Consider the following 20,846-nt stretch of genomic DNA (forward strand, 5'->3'; position numbering starts at 1 on the left):
TTAATATCTTCTGTTTTTGTTAGGTTTGTTCCATTTTTGTCCTTTATTGTGCTTATCTTTGCATGAAATGTTCCCTTGGTATCTCTGATTTTTTTGAAGAGATCTCTAGTCCTTCCCATTCTGTTGTTTTCCTCTATTTCTTTGCATTGTTCACTTAGGAAAGCTTTTTTCTCTCTCCTTGCTATTCTTTGGAACTCTGCATTCAGATAGGTATATTTTTCCTTTTCTTCTTTGCCTTTCGCTTCTCTTCTTTTTCAGCTATTTTTAAACCCTCCTCAGAGAACAATTTTGCCTTTTTGCATTTCTTTTTCTTGAAGATGGTTTTGATCACTACAGTGTCATGAACCTCTGTCCATAGTTCTTCAGACACTCTGTCTATCAGATCTAATCCCATGAATCTATTTGTAACTTACACTGTAAAATCATAAGGGATTTGATTTAGGTCATACCTGAATGGTGTGGTGGTTTTCCCTACTTTGTTCAATTTAAGTCTATATTTTGCAATAGGGAGTTCATGATCTGAGCCACAGTCAGCTCCCAGTCTTGTTTTTGCTGACTGTATAGAGCTTCTCCATCTTTGTCTGCAAAGAATATAATCAGTCTGATTTCGGTATTGACCATCTGGTGATGTCCATGCATAGAGTCGTCTTGTGTGTTACTGGAAGAAGGTGTTTGCTATGACCAGTGTGTTCTCTTGGCAAAACTCTGTTAGACTTTGCCCTGCTTCATTTTGTACTCCAAGGTCAAACTTGCCTTTTACTCCAGGTGTCTCTTGATTTCATACTTTTGCATTCCAGTCTCCTATGATGAAAAGGACATCTTTTTTTGGTGTGAGTTCTACAAGATCTTCTGGGTCTTCATATAAGTGTTCAACATCAGCTTCTTCAGCATTACTGGTTGGGGCATATACTTGGATTACTATGATACTGAATGGTTTGCCTTAGAAATGAATCGAGATCATTCTGTCATTTTTGAGATTGCACCAACGTACTGCATTTCAGACTCTCGCGTTGACTCTGAGTGCTAGTCCTTTTCTTCTAAGGGATTCTTGCCCACAGTAGTAGATACAATGGTCATCTGAATTAAATTTGCCCATTGCTGTCTATTTTAGTTCACTGATTCCTAAGATGTCAGTGTTCACTCTTGCCATCTCCTGTTTGACCACTTCCAATTTACCTTTATTCATGGACCTAACATTCCAGGTTCCTACGCAGTATTGTTCTTTACAGCATCGGACTTTACTTTCACCACCAGACACATCCACAACTGGGCGCTGTTTCCGCTTTAGCGTAGCCTTTTCATTCTTTCTGGAGCTATTTCTCTCCTCTTCTCCAGTAGCATATTGGGCACCTACTGACCTGGGGAGTTCGTCGTTCGTTGTCATATCTTTTTGCCTTTTCATACTGTTCATGTGGTTCTCATGGCAAGAATGCTGACGTGGTTTGCCATTCCCTCTTCCAGTGTCAGTGGTTCTGCAGCTGGAGACAGAAGGCCAGAGATGAAGGGAACCTGATCTCCCCAAGCATGAGTGGCAGCAGAGCCAGTCGCGGGTCCTGGTTCACACCTGCTGCCATGGCCTGTCTGGCAGGCACCCTTGGCTGAGGTTTCACTGCCCAACCAGACTCCTCAAGGAGATCTAGGCAACACACACACACACACACACACACTAGTTGGGAGGGGTCTGGGTGACGTAGGACAGGAAGGGTGTCTGAGGTCCCAGGGCACTAGGAGATGGGAGCCGGGGCCTAGGTCAGCACCACATGGTCTGGCCTCTGATGGGACCTCCATCTGGCACTTGGCAGGGGCTTCAGGAGCTCTGTTCAGTCAACTGTGTGGCCGTGGTGCAGGTCTTCTCTCCTTTCCCCTCAAGGCCCTGTCATGTAAGGTGCACAGGTTTGCCCAGCTCGGTAGTGTTACCAGTCAAGAGCGACAGGGCCATTGTTCATGGGCTCAGGGCTCCCTGACTGCTTTGCACATGCCTGCCGCAGCCCTGTTCCCAGGCCCTGGAGGATGACGTGACTTCGCAAGCAATCTCTTTTCCCCTCTCAGGTAGAGCCTGGAGAGGGGCCCTCTGCAGGCGGGGTCCTTAGTGTGAACTTGACAAAGGAAATTTGTTCCCTTTGCCAGGCTAGAAAGCAAGTCTGTTAACCCACAAGCACTCGAACTCCTCAGGGTACATGGGTGAGCCCTTGGAGCCTGCTCATCTGCTGCTGTGCAGAGTGAGCCGTTGTCTCCTGGCTTCGGGGCCCTGGGAGCAGAGCCTGTGCTCAGGTCTCCTCATGCAGGGCACTCACTCGCTCACTCGCTCTCAGGCCCAGAACCCCCGCTCTCACCTGACTGGGCCTCAGCTCCACTGCTGGAGGGGTGCACTCCACATGCAACCCCTCTCCCAGCTGCCAGCAGCACAGCTGCCCCAGCGGCACCCCACACACAAACACATTAAAGGAGCACTTCTGAGAACTAAAGACAAGCTCTTCTGCCTGCCCTGGGCTTGGGGTGCTGGTCTTTGCTGCTGCCTCAGCCAGTATGCTGGCAGTGCAGATCCTGCCTCCGTCAGCAGTTCGGCCATTGCCGCCAGGCCGTTGTCACAGGCTGGCTGCAGGCCCACACAGACCCTTGTGTCTGGGCAGAGTTGGCCCAGCATTCCCTGTAGTACTGTCCCTTGTGGAGAGAGCACTGCCCCTCCCCCCATCACATCTCCTCTTTCCCCTTGCTCCGACCTTCCCAGCTACCACAGAGCTCCAGAGAGGCAAGCATTCCCCCCCTGGTTCCAGAGATGAGAGGCCAAAGCCCCGAGGGCTAGGAGCCACCTGGATCTTGGTTTGAGGGGAGCAGAGCCAGATCTGAGTCCATGCTTCTCCCTGTCTTCCCTGCTGCTGGTCCAGAGTGGACCTTCCAGTGTATGGGCCCTGGTGTTGGTCCCTGGGCATTCTGCCAGGCCTTCCCCAAAGATGCTCCCGAGGTGCCCCCAAGGGTGAGGTGAGCCCCTCCAGAGTGTGGGAGGTCAGCTGCACAGTGCCCAGAAGTGACCACCATGGGATAGTTTGGCAATGACTCCTAGGTTCTTGCCCCCATGGTCCTTGGGGCTTCCCAGTCGCAGCGTGTCTGTGCTGGCCAGCCACACTCCAGGAGGGTGATTTTAGAGTGGAGTCTCAGCCCCAGAGGAAGGCTGGTAACAAAAACAGTGCCAAGTCCTCACCAGGCCAGCGGTCAGCCTGCCACCGTGCCAGTGTACTCTCTGCTGGTGCTGTGGTCATTGCATGGCCAGTGCCTGGGCGTGGTCTTGGCTCAGCCTGTCTGTGTCCCAGCTGTGCTGCTGGCACTTCCTGCCTTGGAGTGGCAGCTCTGGTCTGACTGGTGCCATGCCCTCCTCTCTCCCAGGTGGCTGGAGATGCTCACAGTCTATCCCAGGACCAACAAGCAGAACCAGAAGAAGAAGCGGAAGGTAGAGCCCCCCACACCACAGGTGAGGCATCCCCTCGGTGGAGGTGGGGCAAAGAAAGAGCGCCCTGGAAGATTGGGGGATTCAGGACCCAGCCTAGAATTGGAGGCAAGGGAAGGAAGGGGTCATGCCAGGGCTGAGGCAGCCCTCAGCCCAGGGGTTTTCGCCTTCCTTCTCCAAGTCTGTGGGCTGCCTTCTGCATACTCCTCTGCAAGACCCAGGGCAGGACCCCCACTTGGAGAGGGTGGCCTGCTGTGGGGCTGCCCCCAGAGGCATCACCACACAGTGCCCATCCCTCCCCTGACTGTCCTGCCAATTGCTGGGAGCCAAGAGCATGCTGGGAGGAGAGGCTCAGCTCAGCTCCACCTTTTGCACAGACAATTCTGCAGACAGCAGGCTGGGCAGGGGGCCAGGAGGGGTGGTCCTGCAGTGCCTGGCCATGGGGGGCTCCCAGGGGAACCAGAAATGGAAAGCACTGGCACAGCCTTGATTCTATGCTCCTACCAGCTCCCACGAGGCCAGACTAGGAGGTGGCTGGGGCAGTCCCCCATGTCCAGGGCTCCCCTCCCCTGGCTGGTCTGCAGGGGCTCAGGGCACCAGAAGGGCTCAGGGCCTCAGTGGACTGATTTGTGAAACGAGCCTGTTGAAATCGAGTTCTCAGATTACTATGAGCAGTGGCAGAAGTGCCAGGCCCCTCCTGGGTGCTTAGTACAATGACCCTGGAGCTACACAGGTTTCCACTCTGGGAGTCCACTTTGTGTGGACTGTTTTCAATAGTAAATCCTGCAGGACTGCACAGTCCTCAATTGGTTGAATTCATGGATGTGGAACTATGGGTACCGTGGGCCAACCTAAGTCGTGCTGGATATCTGACTGCTTGGAGGGTCAGCGCCCTAACCCCGCTCATTCTAACAGTCAATCTATTGTGAATGTGCACCCTCTGCCCCACATTTCCCTGTGACTCAGCGTGCTTGCCTTCCCTGCCTGAGCCCTTCCACACCCTTGCAAGGGAACAGGATACAGACCCGGGGCCTGTCGGCATCTTAAAAGCCCCAGAGCCTGACAGCACTCCCATGGAGAACCTGGCAACCCCTGCGCTCAGCAGTCCCTGCCGGCTCCTCTGGGCTTCCCTGAGGGGCAGCCTGGGCAGGACAGGGTGGTATGCCTGGCCAGGGTCCCCCTCCCTGCACACCTCTCAGAATCCTCTGGCCTGCTCTCAGCTGATGGTCCTTGTCTGCTCTCTGCCCACCCGTCCTGAGGGGATCCCAGGCTAACACCCTCTTGGAAGGTAGTGTCCCTGGCAGGAAGTGGGCAAAATGCAATTGCAGTCATTCCCGGAAATGCAAAGTGGAGCTTCCCGCTGGGAAACAGCAGATATAGGAAATCCCCCAAAACTTCTAGTTTGAGAGAACCCCAAGTGGGATCACAGCATTTAGTGTTACATGTGTTTCTGCAGCGATGCCTCAGGAGCAGTGTCAGGCAGAGCTCCTGCCTCTAAATTGGGCAGCTGCACAGCAGGAGACACTCCAGCCAGACTAGGGGATCTTCTCCGCTGTCCCCATCCCCATGAACACCCTCTCCCCTCAGTGTTACTTCACACTCTGAGTGGGGACATCACCCACTTGCCGGAGGTTGTCTTGGCCCCTGGGGCATGGAGGGCCCCAGCCTCCTCTGCTCAGCCTCTGGCTTCCTGAGCATCGTGCCGGAGGCTGCGGGTTTCTGGCATCCGTTGAGTTTTCATCAGGGACCATCCCCATGAGTCAGTCTTGAGTAAGGATGTGGGGCCTCTCCAGAGGAGAGCTGGGGATCTCTGGGCCAGCCCCCTCGGCAACCTGAGATGGAGCTGTGAGGAAAGCCTAATGCCTTAGGGGCCCTTATAGAGAGAAGAATCCAAGACCCCAAACCTAGCCTTTTTCTCATGGCCCCAGAGTTTTGGGTCAAACTAACAGGGAGCTGGGGGTGTCCCTTTGCTGTACCCTGCCCTCCAGGAACTCAGGCAGGCAGGGGGCCCAGGGTCCTGGTTCAAGGAGGGCGTTCAGGCATCTGGAGTTGGGGCCATGGAATAGGCAGGCACCCCTCAGGCCAGAGGGAGGTCGAGAATGGGGCTGTGGGGGAGAGCAGACACCCCTCGGCCGGGGGCTGGGTTGCAGCAGAGCCCAGGGCAGTGGGGAGACAGGCTGGCCTAGGCCTTTAGAGCTGGAGCCTGAGAGGCATGGGCTCCCAGGAGCCTCTTCCTGCTCTGGCTGTTTGAGGAAAGGCGTCCTGGTACCTAAATGCCTAGAGAGGAGTGGTTATCCACTCAGGGTGTGACCAGGGGTTCCCCTCTCCATCTCCCTAGACCCCAGAGCTGGGAATTGGGCAAGGCCAGGGGCTGTGTGTTCACCCAGCCTGGTGTGCAGTTTAGGGGCACACATCCTTGGGCGGAGCTCTGGGAGACCGGCTCCTCCGTCTGCTCACCCGCTTGGGCTCTTGGCCCCTGCTTCTCGGTCTTTTTCAGGGATGTGTAAAACACCAGGCCTCTCGCCGTGATTGAGGCTCCAGTCAGGCCCTGGTCCGACCCACCTCAGGCCCACACATTTGCTGTGAGATGCCACCTCTTTTCAGGCATCTTGTTTACCTGTTGGGACCTGCTGCCATGCCCACTCTGGGTCAGAACCCTCCTTCTTACTGGCCCTCTGCTCAGCTCCCACACCCCAGGGGTAGAAAAGGTGGCTTTCTGTGGGAAACCTGCTCAAGAGGGGCCTGCTTAGCGTGTGAAGGCTGCAGAAGCCCCTTGACTGGGCCTTCCTTCCTGCCCCATTTTCTCTTTCCTCTTGGCTGACTTCTTTATGGTACTGAAAGCCCTAGGCCTGCAGCAGTCCTGGCCACGCAGAGAGGGGCACCTTGGGGCTCTGGGCCTTTCCCCCACCTCGCCTGGGCACCAGGGCTCTGTTGGTGTGAACGCCAGCACCCCCCACCACAGTGGTGACAGTGTGGGGAATGGCTGTGGTGCCATGTGGCCCTGGCCCCGCCCTTGCCGAGTCTTTTCCATCCATGTACTCTGGAGGAGAGAAGTGACTACCCAGAAACCAGCCCCTGCCCTGCCCCTCTGCCCCTGCTGACTCGGTGAGGCTGGGCACACAGGCCAGAGACAGCACGGCTACCACAGGAGACTTACCATGGACCTTGGCGGCTCCAGGGCCCTTTTCATCTGGGCTGAGTCCTAAGAAGGTCAGGGGCCCAGGAGGCAGGCCTGGAACTGCCTGGTGTGAGGAAGCCCTGTCACTGACCCTCACATCTCAGGCCTGGAATTTCCACTTGGAGATCCTCACCAGCACCCTGCCCAGTGCTGGGTTCACCTCAGCATCAGGAAGGCTTGCATGTGCCAGGGCCCTACTCTCATGGGCACAGTGCTACCCTTCCTCCACAGCCCATGTTGGCAGCCTCTGTGTCCTTGATCCAGTCCCCCTCCACTGAGGGGACAGACTCGTCAAGCATGGTCTCCAGGTAATGCCCACATGGCTCCACCCTGAGCCCGCAGAGCCATGCCCGGCCTCAGAGCGTGGGCCCCAGGTCATTGTGGGGGCACAGCAGGGCACCCAGAGAGACCTTTGCTCAGAGCAGCATGGCTGCTGGGGTGTGGAGCCAGGGCGCTGATGACGACAGGCTCAGGGGCTGCAGGGCCAGTGTCCTGGGGTCATTGGAGCTGGTTCTGTTGGAGCCTTGGGGAACCATTAGAAGCCGTGTTCTTCCAGGACTCTACCTCTTCAACCATGGCTCAGAGCGCTCAGGAGTCTCCAGCCAGGGAGGCATGGCTACTGATGGCTGTGACAGAAGGGGTGGTGGGCATTCCCGGGTCTGCGGGAGAGCCATCCTGGCTTCATCTATCCCAGGAGGCCTGAGACCCTTGTGGAACTGAGGAAGCTCTGGACTAGGCAAAGTGCTGGCTGTCTCACTGTGGACACAGGTGCCCACCCAACAGGCAGCCCCCGTCCTGGGCCCTTCTCCTCTCCCAGGGGTCCCTGGGGGTGCCAAATGCTCAGAGCCCCACTCTGCCTCTTACTGGCCATGCAAGCGTGGGTTGCCACCTCCTCTCAGCCGAGGTGAGCTCCCTTTGTAGGAGCTTTTGGGGTGGCTGGTGGGGACTGTAAGGTGTGGTGCTAGTCAGAGCCCAGCAGGCAGTCTGTTTTGGGGAAGGACCGCCAAGATGTGCCTCACTTTGGGGGGTGCCCAGAGCCATCCTGCTGGTGGTGGGTCAGGAGCAGGCACCCCAGTGCCTGGGTAGGCAGGGGCTTGGGCCCGGGGCATGGGCAGGTGCCACAGGCTTACAGTGTGGAGTTACACTTCTCTGTATGCTCTGGCTAAGTACCTCGTACACAAATGCTGTCCCTTGGGGCAGCACCAGCTCCAGCTTGGGCTCCCACCTGGGCTCCAGGCTCCCATTCTGCGTGCCTAGAGGCTTTGGGTGCTGGCTGGGGCTGCAGAAGAGAGAAGGCTTCCAGCCCAGCTGGGACGTCTCTGTGCTGAACCTTGCTTTCTGGCATCTGGGCCTCTGACACTGCAGCTGACCTTGGTGGCCAGGTACTCGGGCAGCCCAGACCTGTGCGCTGGCTTGGGCAGGGTGCTCCGAGGCTTGCGTGGACACCGCTCTCCCCTGCAGGAGCCAGGGCCGGCCAAGATGGCTGTCACCAGCAGCAGCAGCAGCATCCCCAGTGCTGAGAAAGTCCCCACCACCAAGTCCACACTCTGGCAGGAAGAAATGAGGGCCAAGGACCAGCCAGATGGGAGCAGCCCGAGTCCAGCTCAGAGTCCCAGCCAGGGCCAGCCTCCTGCGGCCAGCACCCTGAGGGAGCCAGGGCTTGAGGGCAGAGATGGTAAGTGGTAGCCAGGGTGGCCACCGTGCCTGTATGTCTTGGTGCCCCACCTCCGAGCACTAGGACGGGCCTCCTGACAGGGCGAGCTGGTGCTGGGGCTCGGGCATCCTTGTGTGTCTGCTGGCCCTCCAGCCTTCAGGCACTTCCGAGCCCCAGCCTGGTGTTATGAGAATCGGGATGCTCTGTAGTGAGCTCTGTGTCCAAAGGAGCCTCTGCTCCCCATGGCTGCTTTGTGTTCAACGCCTGGTTATCTGAAGCCCACTGTGTTCTGCGAGCAGCAGCAAGGGCTGTGCAGTCCTTCTCCCACTGTTGCACCAGGCGCTGGCTGAAGCAGGGGAACAGCTGGCACGACCCCATGTCTCCTTCCAGGACTTGTAGTTGTCTGAGCAGAGCGGGGCGGCACTTGGTCTCCGTTGTCCAGGCCTAGAGAGCTCTGCATGACAGGCTGGCTTCCCCATTTCCATCTGTCCACTAAAGACACATGGACAGCTGAGACTGCTCACTCAGGCAAGATGCACCTTGTTCAGGCTCTGGACAAAAGGCTGCTCAGTACTCCCCAGCCGTGGGTGCCCACCACATCCAGGACTGGCCCTTCCTCTGCTCCTCCCGAGTGCTCCTCCCTACCCCTTAACGACACACTGAGAGGCTGCACGGCCTCTCATGATGTACTCTCCGTCATGATGTACTCGGTTTCCAGCTTGACTGTGTGATATTGGGGATCTCAGTTCCCCAACCAGGGAATTGAAGCGCACCCCCTGCAGTGCAGCGTGGAGTGTTAACCACGTTCCCTGGGTCCTCCTTGGTGTTCAGTGGGAAGTGGTTGTTGGTGGGATGTCCCTTCCAGGGGATCCTGCTGTCCCAGCTGAGCCCCCAGACTAGAGCTCAGGGACCCCTGGCCATCTGGCTGAGAGGTACCCGTTAGGGAGAGGCAGGTAAGGATGCCCCATTCCTTTCCCGGGAAAGGGCTCTGCCCTGGGGGGCCTTGGACCTGTACGCCTTCTCCAAAGGTCATAGAACCAGAGGTGGCAGCAGGCTGAGCACGGTTCTTGCCCCTCGTCTTCCAGAGGAGAGCACCACAAGCGGAGACCGCGTGGACTGTGGCCGCAAAGTCCGGGTGGAGAGTGGCTACTTCTCCCTGGAGAAGACCAAGCAAGATGTGAAGGCTGAGGAGCAGCAGCTGCCCCCGCCGCTCTCCCCACCCAGCCCGGGCGCCCCCACCAACAGGTACAGCGACTCCAGCCCACCCTCCCGAGAGCCTGGCCATCCCCTTCCTCCCCCAGGTCCTCAGCCCCCTGCCCGAACCGTCTGCAGCAGCTCCTTCAACTCCTTGGATGTGGCCAGCCATCCCCCTGCCCATGTGGACTCCAGCAGTGCTGGGGGGCGGGGAGCAGAGAGACTGGGGCGTGCCTATGCCTTTAAAGCCAGCAGGCAGTATGCCACCCTGGCCGACGTCCCTAAGGCCATCAGGATCAGCCACCGAGAAGCCTTCCAGGTGGAGAGAAGGCGGCTGGAGCGCAGGACTCGGGCCCGGAGCCCTGGCAGGGAAGAGGTGGCCCGTCTGTTTGGCAACGAGCGGAGGTAAGGGCTGGGGGGACTGGAGGGCCAGGGGCTTGCACACACTCTGCGCACTCCTCCAGCCCCTACTGTGCATACTCAACATGCTTTCTCACAGGTACCCACATGTGCACTCACACACTCGTACATTCTGTGACATTCTGTCACCGATTTGGAGATGGGCCAAGGCCAGGTGGAGCTGTGGTCTGAGGCAGGGAGGACCCTGCATTTGTGGAGAGCGAGGGAAAGAGCATGATTCCATCTCTGAAGTCTCCCAAGTCCAGGCCTGGACCAGAGTGCCCCAGTGCCCCTTCCAGTAGAAGCTTCCAGCCCCACGTGTAAACAGAGCCTCTGTCCAGCAGCAGGGCTCTCACCCTGGCGTGTGGTGAGCTGTGCAGGGGTTCAAACCTCCCAACATGATTCCAGAGCCTGTAACATGCTCCGGGAAGAGGAAATCGAGGTTTTCACTCATTTCCAAAGAAGCTGCTTTCTAAGGAGGAGATTCAGACCCACTGTTAGCGTTGTGTCCTCCGGCCCCACCCCCAGGCCCAGAACTGGAGCGAGTGGGGACATCGGCTGACCCTTTGCAGAGCCCCGGTTGCTTTGCTCCCCTGCTCCTTCCCACCCACCTGCCCTCCCAGGTATCCCCTCCAGCACTAGGAAAACACACTTGAAGAGAGAAGCAAACAGAAGGTGCCTCAGTCCTGGAGGGGTAGGGGACACGCCCTCCAAACAGCATCTCCGCCTGGTTTACTAGTAACCCCTTGAGGTGTGTGAGCACTCCATACCCAGGGGTGCAGGAGCAGGGCTCCTCCTCACGGGAACAGCCTGGGACAGCAGAGCTGGGGCAGGGCTGAGGTTGTCCTTAGTGCACTTAAGTGAAAGGACTTGCTAGATGTAGGAGGCCAGTGGCCTGGGCAAGGGGGCTTCTTACTGAGTCCTGGAGGCCCCCAAGCAGGCAGCCACACCTTGGTTTGGCGGGGACCGAAGAATTAACATTCAGCATACCTGCTTGGCTTGGAGTTCCTTCCCGGCTATGGCTGGGATAGATGGCACCTCTGGGGCTGCGCTTCGCCTGCTCTGCCACCATGGGGAGGGGCTTTCGCCTGGTGCAGCTCCCCTGGGGCCCTCTCCTCTGCATCCTAACACTGTCACATCACTTCTCACTGCTCTCGTGTCCTCTGGCTGCTGTCCTGTCCGAGGCCTGCTTTCTGGTCCTGAGCCACTCCTGGTGCTGGACCAGATCCCTGTCTTGTGGTGCAGATCAGAGCCCCAGATGGGCAGGACACCAGCCACCATACCCAGGGGGCGGCTGCCGGAAGCCTGACTGAGAGGCCTCAGGGTGGGTGTCCTGACCAGTCCTGGCCCTGAAGTAGTCTTTGGACTGGCCCCCGAGCCTCCCCAGTGTTTCTCAAATGGTGAGCTGCTGCTGAGCTAGTGTGGAGGGATGGCTGGTTGATCCGCTGGTGACTGACACCAGGCCCAGCTGCCGAGGTCCCATCTGCCCCTTGGCTGGGAGTCCGGAGCAGGCTCACCGGGATGCCTTTGCTGTCCCAGCTGTAGGACTACAAGGACCTGAGCTGAAAAGGCCCCACTTTACAGTCACCTGAGGCGGACTCCCCCAGACCCCTGGCAGGCGGCACTTGCCTCCCTCTTCTGACCTCTCTCATGGCTGGCCCGGCCCGCAGCATGCAATTGGCCTGACTCACTGGCCCCTGCACCTCGAGCCCATCGTGGGCTTTCTGGTCCTGAGGTCGGTTGGAAGAGCTCTTGTTCTACCTGTGAGCGGGTCTGTCCTCTAAGCCTAGCAGGACACTTGGGACAGGCCACCTTGGGGGCGCAGCCAGTCCAAGCACCAGCGAGAGCTCCCCATGGTTCCCAGGCGCTCCCACGCCGCCTGGCTTCCTGCACTCGCTCGCTCGCTCCCCCGCTGCACCTGCTGCTGGCCTGCAGGAGACTCCGCGGGAGCAGAGATGGCTCCACAGGGAGCTGGTCCCTGGGAGTTCTGCCTTCTTGAGGAAGGACCCCCAAGAGCCCCTTCTGCTGGTCCCCTCCCAAGGACGAGCTGGCCTCCGGGTTCCCCTCCCCTTCCTCATGAAGTTAGGCTTCAGGCTACTGGGCGCAGCGGCCCTTCACTTGCTGCCCTCGACTCTGTTAGTCCGATGCAAGGACAGCCCTCCCTGTGAGACGTCTCAGGGGGAACAGGCCTCTGGCCTGGGGACACGTGGGCAGCTCATGAGGGTGCATCCACCAGGCGGATGCGCGTGATGCGGGGGCAGGACAGTCTCCCTCCTCAGTGATCGCCTTGGGTTTTTGCTTTAATTCTTGGGATGATTTTGATTTACCATATTTGATTTTTACCAGCAGTTCTTTCTGTTTATTCATTCTCCAGCCTTGTTTTCTTCCAGGTCTTGCCCCTCTCCACTCCTCCTGCTGTGTCGCTGTGACGTTCCTCGCCCCTCCTCCGCCTGCTTCGCTCCCATCTCAGCTCCGTCTCCAGCCGTAGATGGCCTGATGATGCCGCCCGCCCTTTCACACGAAATCAACTTGCTTTGTTTTTAATTTGGGTTTTGATTCTTTTTACTGTTGGCAGAAATAATGTTAATTCGTGGGTCTTTTTCTTGCTAAATTTTGGACGCCCTAGGGTGGGGGCTGCATCCGATCTGCTGAGGAACGTGGTGAGGACGGGGCGCCTGAGGTGCTGGCTGCCTTCCACCAGTCTGTGGCTCAGGAGGGGGCGCTGGCGTGTGAGGGCCAAGTGTGTCAGCACGACAGCCCGTGCGGCGTCTGCGGTGTGGGGCTGGGAGGCAGAGGGCAGGGCCATGTCCAAGAGCTTCCCCGTGTGGAGGTGGGAGAGGAAGTAAGGGCATCAGGCGAGCTGGCCGAACGAGGTGTGTGTGCGGCCAGCACCCCACACGAGGGTGGCCCAGGAGCTGGGGTGAGCCAGCATGGGGTGCTGGCTGCAGGAGCCCCTCAGACTCTGTGTCCCCTCAGGCTCCAGGGACCCTGTCTCCCTCCTCAGTGGCCTCGTGCCCTCTCTTGCAGGAGGTCCCAGGTAATAGAGAAGTTTGAGGCCCTGGACACAGAGAAGGCAGAGCACATGGAGACCAACTTGTCTGCCGGGCCCTTGGCCTCAAGTGACACTCGACAAGGCCGCAGCGAGAAGAGGGCGTTCCCTAGGAAGCGGGTGAGCGTCCGGGCTCTGGGCAGTACTGAGGCAGAGCAGGCGGTGGGAATGGGCAGCATAGGGCCCCCCATACAGCCCACTCACATGTGGGTGGGTGCACTTCTGCCTGGCTTCCTGCTCTCGTTTCCTGGTCGTTTCTTGCGCCTCTCACCTTCTTCCCCGAGTGAACTTCTTGAGGGTGAGGCCTGTCTTCTTCATTTTCCTCTCGGAATTCCATCCATCTCTGCTCAGAGCTGCTGTCATGTGCCTTGGGTCCCAGGTCCTAACTAGAGCCGCTCTCTTCCTCTCTGAGGCCACCTGGTCTCCTCTCTTCTTGTCTTTTCCGGCCATGGCCACAGCCCTCATTTCTCTGCTGAATCTCCAAGGTGGATTCCACTTCTGAAACTCCTCTCCAGGGCCCCTACTTCTTGAGGCCCTGCTAAGTCCACCCTCTGTCTTCCTCCCATTCTCTCTGGGCTCTCCTGCTCGCTGCACAGAGCCCAGCTTCTTCCCTCTCTGAACCTGCGAGGCCCAGGGAGAGTGGGGACCAGGAGAGCCAAGTGGCTGGTACATATGCAAGAAAAGGCTGCCCTGTCCACCAGAGCGGCTCAAGCCCTGGCAGGCAGTTGGAGGCTCAGGACCAGGAGTCTGGGCGCGGGTCCCATCTGCACACAGGTCCTGTCCACGGGGGCAGAGGTGCCGAGGCACCAGACAGCAGAGCCCCACTCCTTGCCTGCAACACGGCCCTGAAGCCCGCCCTCCTGTGGCTCTACCGGACAAGGGACTGGCTGGTGCTGACGGGGCTGCTCTCTGCCACAGGACCTCCCCAGCGAAGCTCCTCTCCCAGACGCCTCGGCCTCCCCCCTGTCTCCACACCGAAGAGCCAAGTCACTGGACAGGAGGTCCACGGAGTCCTCCCTGACGGTGAGCCCGGGCGCCTGTGCTCCGAGGCCTGGAGACGTCGCCCCTGTTGCTTGTCATGGGGCTCTGTCTGCTGGTGTCCGTGCTGGCTGCCCCCTGTGCACGGGCCGTCGTGTCTGTGTGAGAAGCAGATGCTGTGTTTCTGCTCCTTCTCTGGGCTACGTGGGCATCCTGAGCTCTGAGATCTCCGGCAGAGGAGGCTGCCAGGACCGCAGAATTTCGGCTCCGGGGGTTGGGGCCACAGCACGAACCTCTGTTCTTCTCGTTTTGAGTGTTTGTCTCTGTGACGTCTTAGAGGCAGGAGCCCCCTTCCCACTGGGCACGTCTCTTGTTCGTGGGGTCACCATGGAGGGAGCCTGGCCTTCGCTCCAGGCCATGGGAGCTGTGGCCATTGGGTGGAGATAGGGAGTGGTCAGGCAGGTCTGCGGGACCACCACACCCTCAGGGAGCCCCGAAAGGCAGGTCAGAGCCCCAGGAGTGAAGACAGCGGCTCACATGGGTCCCTCTTGCCTTCGTCCTCGGCCTCCTGAGGAACCAGGGCTAGTCCCACTCCTCCAGGCGTGGGGCCCCCAGCGGCTCCCAAGCTGGGCCAGGGCACATGCTCTCTCACCTGGAGTCTGGACTTTGCAGCAGAGGCTCCAGGGCACCCACAGCTGATGGGTGTCCGGCCCCGGGGCACATGTTCTCTTAACTCTCCTTGGGTCCTTGGACATTGCAGTGCTGCATCTCTGTGCACCTGGCCTTGCCCACACCCACACAAGAGACACCAGCCAGGCCCAGGGCTGCGAGGGCCCTCCGGGTGCTCTCAGGTGCTGTCAGCACCTGCTGTCCTGGCTCTGCTGCTCGTAGGGAAGCAGGGGCTCAGGGTCATCCTGGCAGGCCAGTGGCTGCAGGGCCCTGGCAGCTCACTGCTGCGTCGTGCTCACACCAGGTGCTGTCAGTCTTCCCGTGGCTTTTATGAGCCTCTCAGTCTCAGCCATCACTGCTCATCTTCCCTCCATGCGAGATGCCGGGTGGCTCTGGACTGTTCTCTGCTTCCTGGAGGCCCTGCTGCGCTGCTCATGGGCTGAGGGGGCCGCATCTGCGCCTTGTGCGCAGCCTGGGCCTCCTTGGAGATGCACAGCCTGGAGTGGCCTGGGCAGCCCCCGCCAGGGCGAGGAGCCACATGTGCTCATCCGGCACGCGGAAAAGCCCCGTTTCCTAGGGCCCCTCACCAGGAGAGAAACGCCTGCCTCGTCAGTCCGCTTCTGCACAGAACCAGACACCAGGCTGCTTTTCTCTGAGCTGTTCTTTATTCCTCTCTCTTAGCCTGACCTGCTGAATTTCAAAAAAGGCTGGCTGACCAAGCAGTATGAGGATGGCCAGGTGAGTGGCTGGAACTGCCGTAGCCCCAGGCACCAGGGAGCAGGTGTGAGGTCCAGCTGGCCTTGTCCCTGTGGGTGTGTGAGCACTGGCCCTTGTCCACCACCTCCAGGACTGTGACCACGACCCCATCTCCTCAGCATGTGGACTGCTCTCCCGCTTCTGGTGGGCATCAGCCTCAGGCCTGGGGATGCCCTTCAACATGAGCTTCCCACCTGGCCACATTCTCCAGAGGTTTCCTGAGAGCCCAGGTTCCCCAAGAACAGGCTCCCTGGTTGTGAGGTGGTAGGCAGCAGCTGAGATGCAGCCGCAGGCCTGGGAGGAGCTAGTGGACTTGAGCAGAAAGAGTGAGCCACTAGGGGCTGCTGGGGTGGAGACCAAGCCTCCCGGGAGGCAGGAGGAGCCTCAGGTCCCTCTGTGAGACCCCCGGATCCCCCTCCCGGCCCTCCTTTTCTCTCTCTCTCCCCTCCGTATCCGCTCCCTCGGCTCTGCCTGCAGACTCAGCGCCCCTGTCGTTCCTCACAGTGAAGACTGGGGAGTCTGGCTGGTTGTGATTGGGTCACCCCTGCTGGCAGCAGGTGGGCAGCCCTCTGGCTAGATAGTAGGTGGCTGCAACTCACAGGCTGCCTCCTTGGGCTTGGGGGGCCTGGCTCCCCTCTGCAGCCACACTCCTGTGGGTGGAGTGCCCACACTGCCTTGTCACCGGGGAGAGGGCGTGTGCATGTGGCTGCCTGTGGCCTGAGCAGAGTCCTGTGTGTGTGCCCCAGCCAGAGAGGCCGTCCACTATCTGTGTTCCCTGTGCTCAGGGAGGTCCCCCAGGACCCTGGCTGTGGAGCGCCTCGGAGCAGGAATGTGGAGTTCAGTCTTGACTTTCCCCTTCTTTTTTTAGTGGAAGAAGCACTGGTTTGTCCTTGCTGATCAAAGCTTGAGGTTCTACAGGGATTCTGTGGCTGAGGAGGTGAGTGTCTCAGGTCCACGCTGTGTGCTGACGGGAGGCCCAGTCCAGCCCTAGGGCAGAGTCTGATGTTCTGGGACTGGCTTCTGCTGGAAGTAGGCTTTCCAAGCCCTGCTTTAGCACCAGGGATGGCGGGCTTCAGCTTTTCTTGTCTGTGTTCTTTGAAAAACACTGAAAGATGTCTCATTTTAAAACTCAGGATGAGCAGTTTTGTTCTTTCTACATGGAAATATTGTGGTGAATTGTCTTGCAAAGAACCAAACTAATATATCTTGTCCCTTGTTTTGTGGACAAGGATGGGATGTGGCAGGTGAACTTGGCAGCCTGGTTGAGAGCCCTGGTTCCGTGGTTGAACACCAAACAGAAGGGCTTTTTCTTCACCTACAAAAAAAATCTTCTCTTCTGAGTTTGGCATTCTGTTCCTGCACCTTTTCCCTTGCTTCCCACTCCTTGCTTCTCCTTTGGGAGATACACTCCCAAGTATGAATGACGTTAGTGGTTCTTATGCCTCTGTAAGCGCAGGCGACAAAGGCTGGTGGGAAGGCAGATGGGGAGTAGCGTGGGCGCCAGGGGCCGCAGGAGCACACGCAAGTGCTTAGTTGTTCTCACAGTGTGCTTTATGGACCCCTGGAGACCCGTCCAGGGTTTTATAACAAAAATAGTGCTGTAAGACTACAGTGCCATTGACCTCTACCCTTGTGCTGACCTTTGTGCTGACGGTGGGTGCCTTAGCCAGCCAGGCTGCAGGAGCAGATAGCCAGTGTGTCCTTCACAGCCACACATTTATAGCCTTACAGAAAGGGCCTTCACAGGACAAGAAAGGTGCTGATGTATTAGTCTCAGCCTTCAGCACCCGCCGGAAGCTGGCGAAGTCCCTCGTGCTGCTTGTCCAGGCGTGACGCCACCTCATGGGGAGCACCCGCTGCGACCGCGCTGCCCTCTGCAATCCCCCCTCCTCGCAGCCCACCATCTCTGCTTGAACACCAACGCACAGATGCTCACTCGATTAAATAAACCGAGTCTCTTCCTTCAAGGAAAACAACTGACAGAACTGATATCAATGATTCAGTTTGAGCTTTTAAGAAAAACTGGAACTTTGAAAAACTTGTATTCATCATCGCTCACCTGACAGCGTCCCTGAGCCTAGACTTTTCCTGATGAAATAGGATAGGTAGTGATGACAATAGACACAGCGTTTGCTCCGGAAGAAGGAAATGTCAGTGTCTGGGGACTCTCCCAGGAGACGAGACATGGTGTCACCAGGTCACGCGTGGGTCAGAGGTCCATTCACAGAGCAGGGCAGAACCATGGGTTTTAACATAACAGCAAGGACAGAAAGATTCCACTATGCAGTTCACCTTTAAGAAACTAGCACTTGTCAAAGAAGAACAGCCACAACTGTCTGAAAAGACTTAAAATTCACCTCTCTTTTCGAGTGAGTCTGTGTGAGCCCAGGCCCTCCTCATACACTTCAGCCAAAAGCTACCAGCAGACTGAGTTCAGAGACCCATGTGAGAATCCAGCTGTCCTCGGAAGTTAGGCATTAAAGGCAGGTGCAAAAAAACCTCTTGCTGTTTTTTTTTCAAAATCTTTTTGATGTGGACCATTTTTAAAGTCTTTATTGGATTTGTTACAGTGTTGCTTCTGTTTCATGTTTTGGTTTTGGTTACAAGGCATGTAGGATCTTAGCTCTGCAACCAAGGATTGAACAAACACCCCCTGCATTGGAAGGCAAAGTTTTAACCACTGGACTGCCAGGGAAGTCCTGCTGGTTTTTTAAAATAATACTTTTTATTTATGAAATGGGTTTGTGCTCTTAAATGAGTAAAAATTTTTCTTTTCCCTTTTTTTTTTCAGTTCCTAATATGGCAAATATCAATAGATAAAACCCCCATGAACAAAAGCTCTTTGGGGCCCTCAGTTTTTAAGAGTGTAAAGGAGGCCTGAGAACCCCAGCCTGGATGTCCCTGGCAGATGGGGGTGGGGGGTGGCATGGATGCTTCTAGGTGGTGTGTGGTCGGCAGCACCTGCGAGAATACCTGTCCAGTAGCCATAAAGCTCACGGGACACTGACCTTTACCTTCTAAATCTCTCATCTTCTCTGCAGGCAGCCGACTTGGATGGGGAAATCGACTTGTCTACATGCTGTGATGTCACAGAGTACCCAGTGCAGAGAAACTATGGCTTCCAGATCCATGTGAGTGGGGTGGGGCTGGGTGGCAGGCTGGGTGTGAGGGGAGGGCCATGGGCCTGAAGGGTAGGTACCCCATCCTCTCCTTTTCTCTGTCCTGTAGCTCCTCACCCCATCCCCACTCTGTGATCTCAGCAGAAAGCAGATGTCAGCATCTCCCCCTCGAGGCTGTCCAGAGCCTTTGTAGTAATAGGGTCTTTCTTTCAGTAGAATAGGGACAGTTGGAAAGAGGTGGGGTATGGGGAGTAAGAGTGAAGGTGTTGCTTCTTCAGCTCTCAGGGCACTAGCTTCTCATGCACTTACTCTTCGCTCATCGATGTAGCCACTCACCGGAGTCTTTCTGCCCCACAATCTTGTGAAGGACTTCAGTGTGCAAGGTGCTGTCCCATTCTCAAGAAAATTATTTGACTGGACAGATGGAGAAATTCTCAATGGCCACTTCATCAAAGATGGGGATTCAAGGACTATTCAGGGGTAGCCAGACTGGAGGTGAGGGCACAGACCCCAGGCTATGCCAGCTGGCTGATGGCCACTGCAAGTCTGAGGGTGCCCTGGACCCCCCACATGTCCGATAACTAGCCGGGAGGACTCAGAACACAGGGAACACTCTCCTTAGAACTGTAGACACACTCTAGCAAAGGGTACAGACTGGGACCAGCCCGAGGAAGCACCTCATGGAGAACTGCACTGAACAGGAAGCTTTCATATCCTCGGGGACAGTCTTCCTATTGGTGCTGACGTTTGGTAACACACAGAGCTTCCGGCCTGGGGAGCTTGCTTGGGCTTAGGCCTGGCACCAGGCCCAAGTATGTCCAGAGTGTTCATAGCAGCTTCCTAACCCATCAACTGGATCATCCAGCCCTTCCCTCAGAGGCCAGCTGACATCACACAGCCAGAGCATCTCCCTCTGCCTGGTCCTTCTGGCCTGGCTAGCCCCCAGTCTGCACCACAATGGTGCAGGGCAAAAGCCAGACCTGTCTTTGTGTACTGTGCTGTGTTTAGTCGCTAGGTTTCCTGAATTGCAGGCAGATTCTTTACTGACTAAACCATGAGGGAAGCCCAGACCTGTCTTTGGGAAAAGCTAATTCCTCCCTCCTGAGAGCCTGAGGTGTGCGACGGGCACCCAGCTGCCTGCCAGCTGCCACCCTGGGCTCCCGGGCTGGGACTCCCCTCCTGACGTTTGGGCCTAGATCCAGCATGTGGCAGTGACCAAGGTTAACCAAACTCAAGAGGAGACGGAGTTCAGACCTGAAGGCCAGTGAATTCATTAGAAGGAGAAATCCATCCCCCAGTCCATTGGGCTGCAGGGCATCTGGCAGGGCACTCCAGCTGTGACTTGGTGGCTCCGATGATTCCCTGTGCCCGTCGTGCAGGAGGGAGAGGCATGCTCAGTAAGCTAGACCCCTAGCCACCTCTGCAGGTGGTGCCAAGTTCCCGCTCTCTGGACCTCCTGCTGAGATCCCCTCCCTCAGCCCCACCCATCAAGAGCAGTTCCTCTGGGAGGGGCATCCTGGGGGTGAGTCTTTCCTGCGAGCCCTTCGGGGGCAGTGAGGGGCACTCATGGTTAACGCCTTGTCTTCCGTGCAGACGAAGGAGGGCGCCTTCACCCTCTCTGCCATGACGTCCGGAATCCGGAGGAACTGGATCCAGACCATCATGAAGCACGTCCACCCGACCTCTGCCCCGGACGTGACGAGGTGAGTCAGTCGGGTGCCCAGGAGGCTCAGTGCAGCCGCCCTGTCCCTCTGTCCGTTACTTGCACTGCCCCCACCCCCTGCCAGCCCTGCCCAGTGCATGAACTCCCTGGGGCCTGGGTGCAGGGCATCTCCGGCCACTGAGCTCTGGTTGGTCAAAGGCAGCATCAGACGCTGTGTCCACAGGCCACCTCAGCGTTGCCTTTTCTTGGTCTTCCTGCCTCACTCCTGCATCTGTAGGATATCTGTGCAACCAGGACAGATGTCCCTTTGGAGCTCTTGGTGCAAGGGGCGAAGCTGGGGACGTTCCCGTGTTGAAAGCCATGCTCTGGGAACCTCATCGTTTGCCCCACACTTTCCTCCTACCCTGATGGTTAGAAACCTGTTGTTTTCATTTCACAAAAAGCAGACAGGACAGGATCTCTGCATGCGGCTGGTTCTGTGACACCCAGAATTCTGCTGCCCTCACCTCCTGGCCTCAGTGCCTTCACTGGTCCTGAGAGTTTCTCCCTCACACTTTTCCCTCCTGGAGTCCCAGTGCTTCTCAAGTGCCTTTCTTAGGTTGGAGGCCATGCCTGGAGGGTGACCCTCGTGCCCACAGAGCACTCACGCCTCTTCCTGGGGGTGGCTTCACACCTTTGCCAAGTCCTGCCTCCCGGCTGGTGACCTACATTTTTGAACAGAGTCAGGAAGGGATCCTAAAGGGAC

The 20,846-nt window shown here is 57.5% G+C and overlaps 1 protein-coding gene across 5 annotated transcripts in view; it reads left to right on the plus strand.

The window, feature by feature from the left end:
- Nucleotides 1–20,846, plus strand: part of MPRIP (myosin phosphatase Rho interacting protein) — a 90,414-nt gene that overhangs the window by 49,210 nt on the left and 20,358 nt on the right. For 4 of the 5 annotated variants that reach the window (XM_081583435.1, XM_081583438.1, XM_081583437.1 and 1 more), the window contains exons 5-13: nt 3,382–3,466; nt 8,082–8,295; nt 9,360–9,519; nt 12,895–13,036; nt 13,835–13,939; nt 15,245–15,301; nt 16,188–16,256; nt 18,361–18,450; nt 20,032–20,141. In XM_081583435.1, coding sequence (XP_081439561.1) covers nt 3,382–3,466; nt 8,082–8,295; nt 9,360–9,519; nt 12,895–13,036; nt 13,835–13,939; nt 15,245–15,301; nt 16,188–16,256; nt 18,361–18,450; nt 20,032–20,141 — 1,032 coding nt within the window. Of the gene's footprint in view, nt 1–3,381; nt 3,467–8,081; nt 8,296–9,359; nt 9,874–12,894; nt 13,037–13,834; nt 13,940–15,244; nt 15,302–16,187; nt 16,257–18,360; nt 18,451–20,031; nt 20,142–20,846 lie in introns of all 5 variants that reach the window. The other variant, XM_081583434.1, reaches the window with a different exon arrangement.

Source organism: Giraffa tippelskirchi, chromosome 3, assembly GCF_054371585.1.
Source record: "Giraffa tippelskirchi isolate mGirTip1 chromosome 3, T2T-mGirTip1v1.2.pri, whole genome shotgun sequence".
NCBI classification, from domain to species: Eukaryota; Metazoa; Chordata; class Mammalia; order Artiodactyla; family Giraffidae; genus Giraffa; species Giraffa tippelskirchi.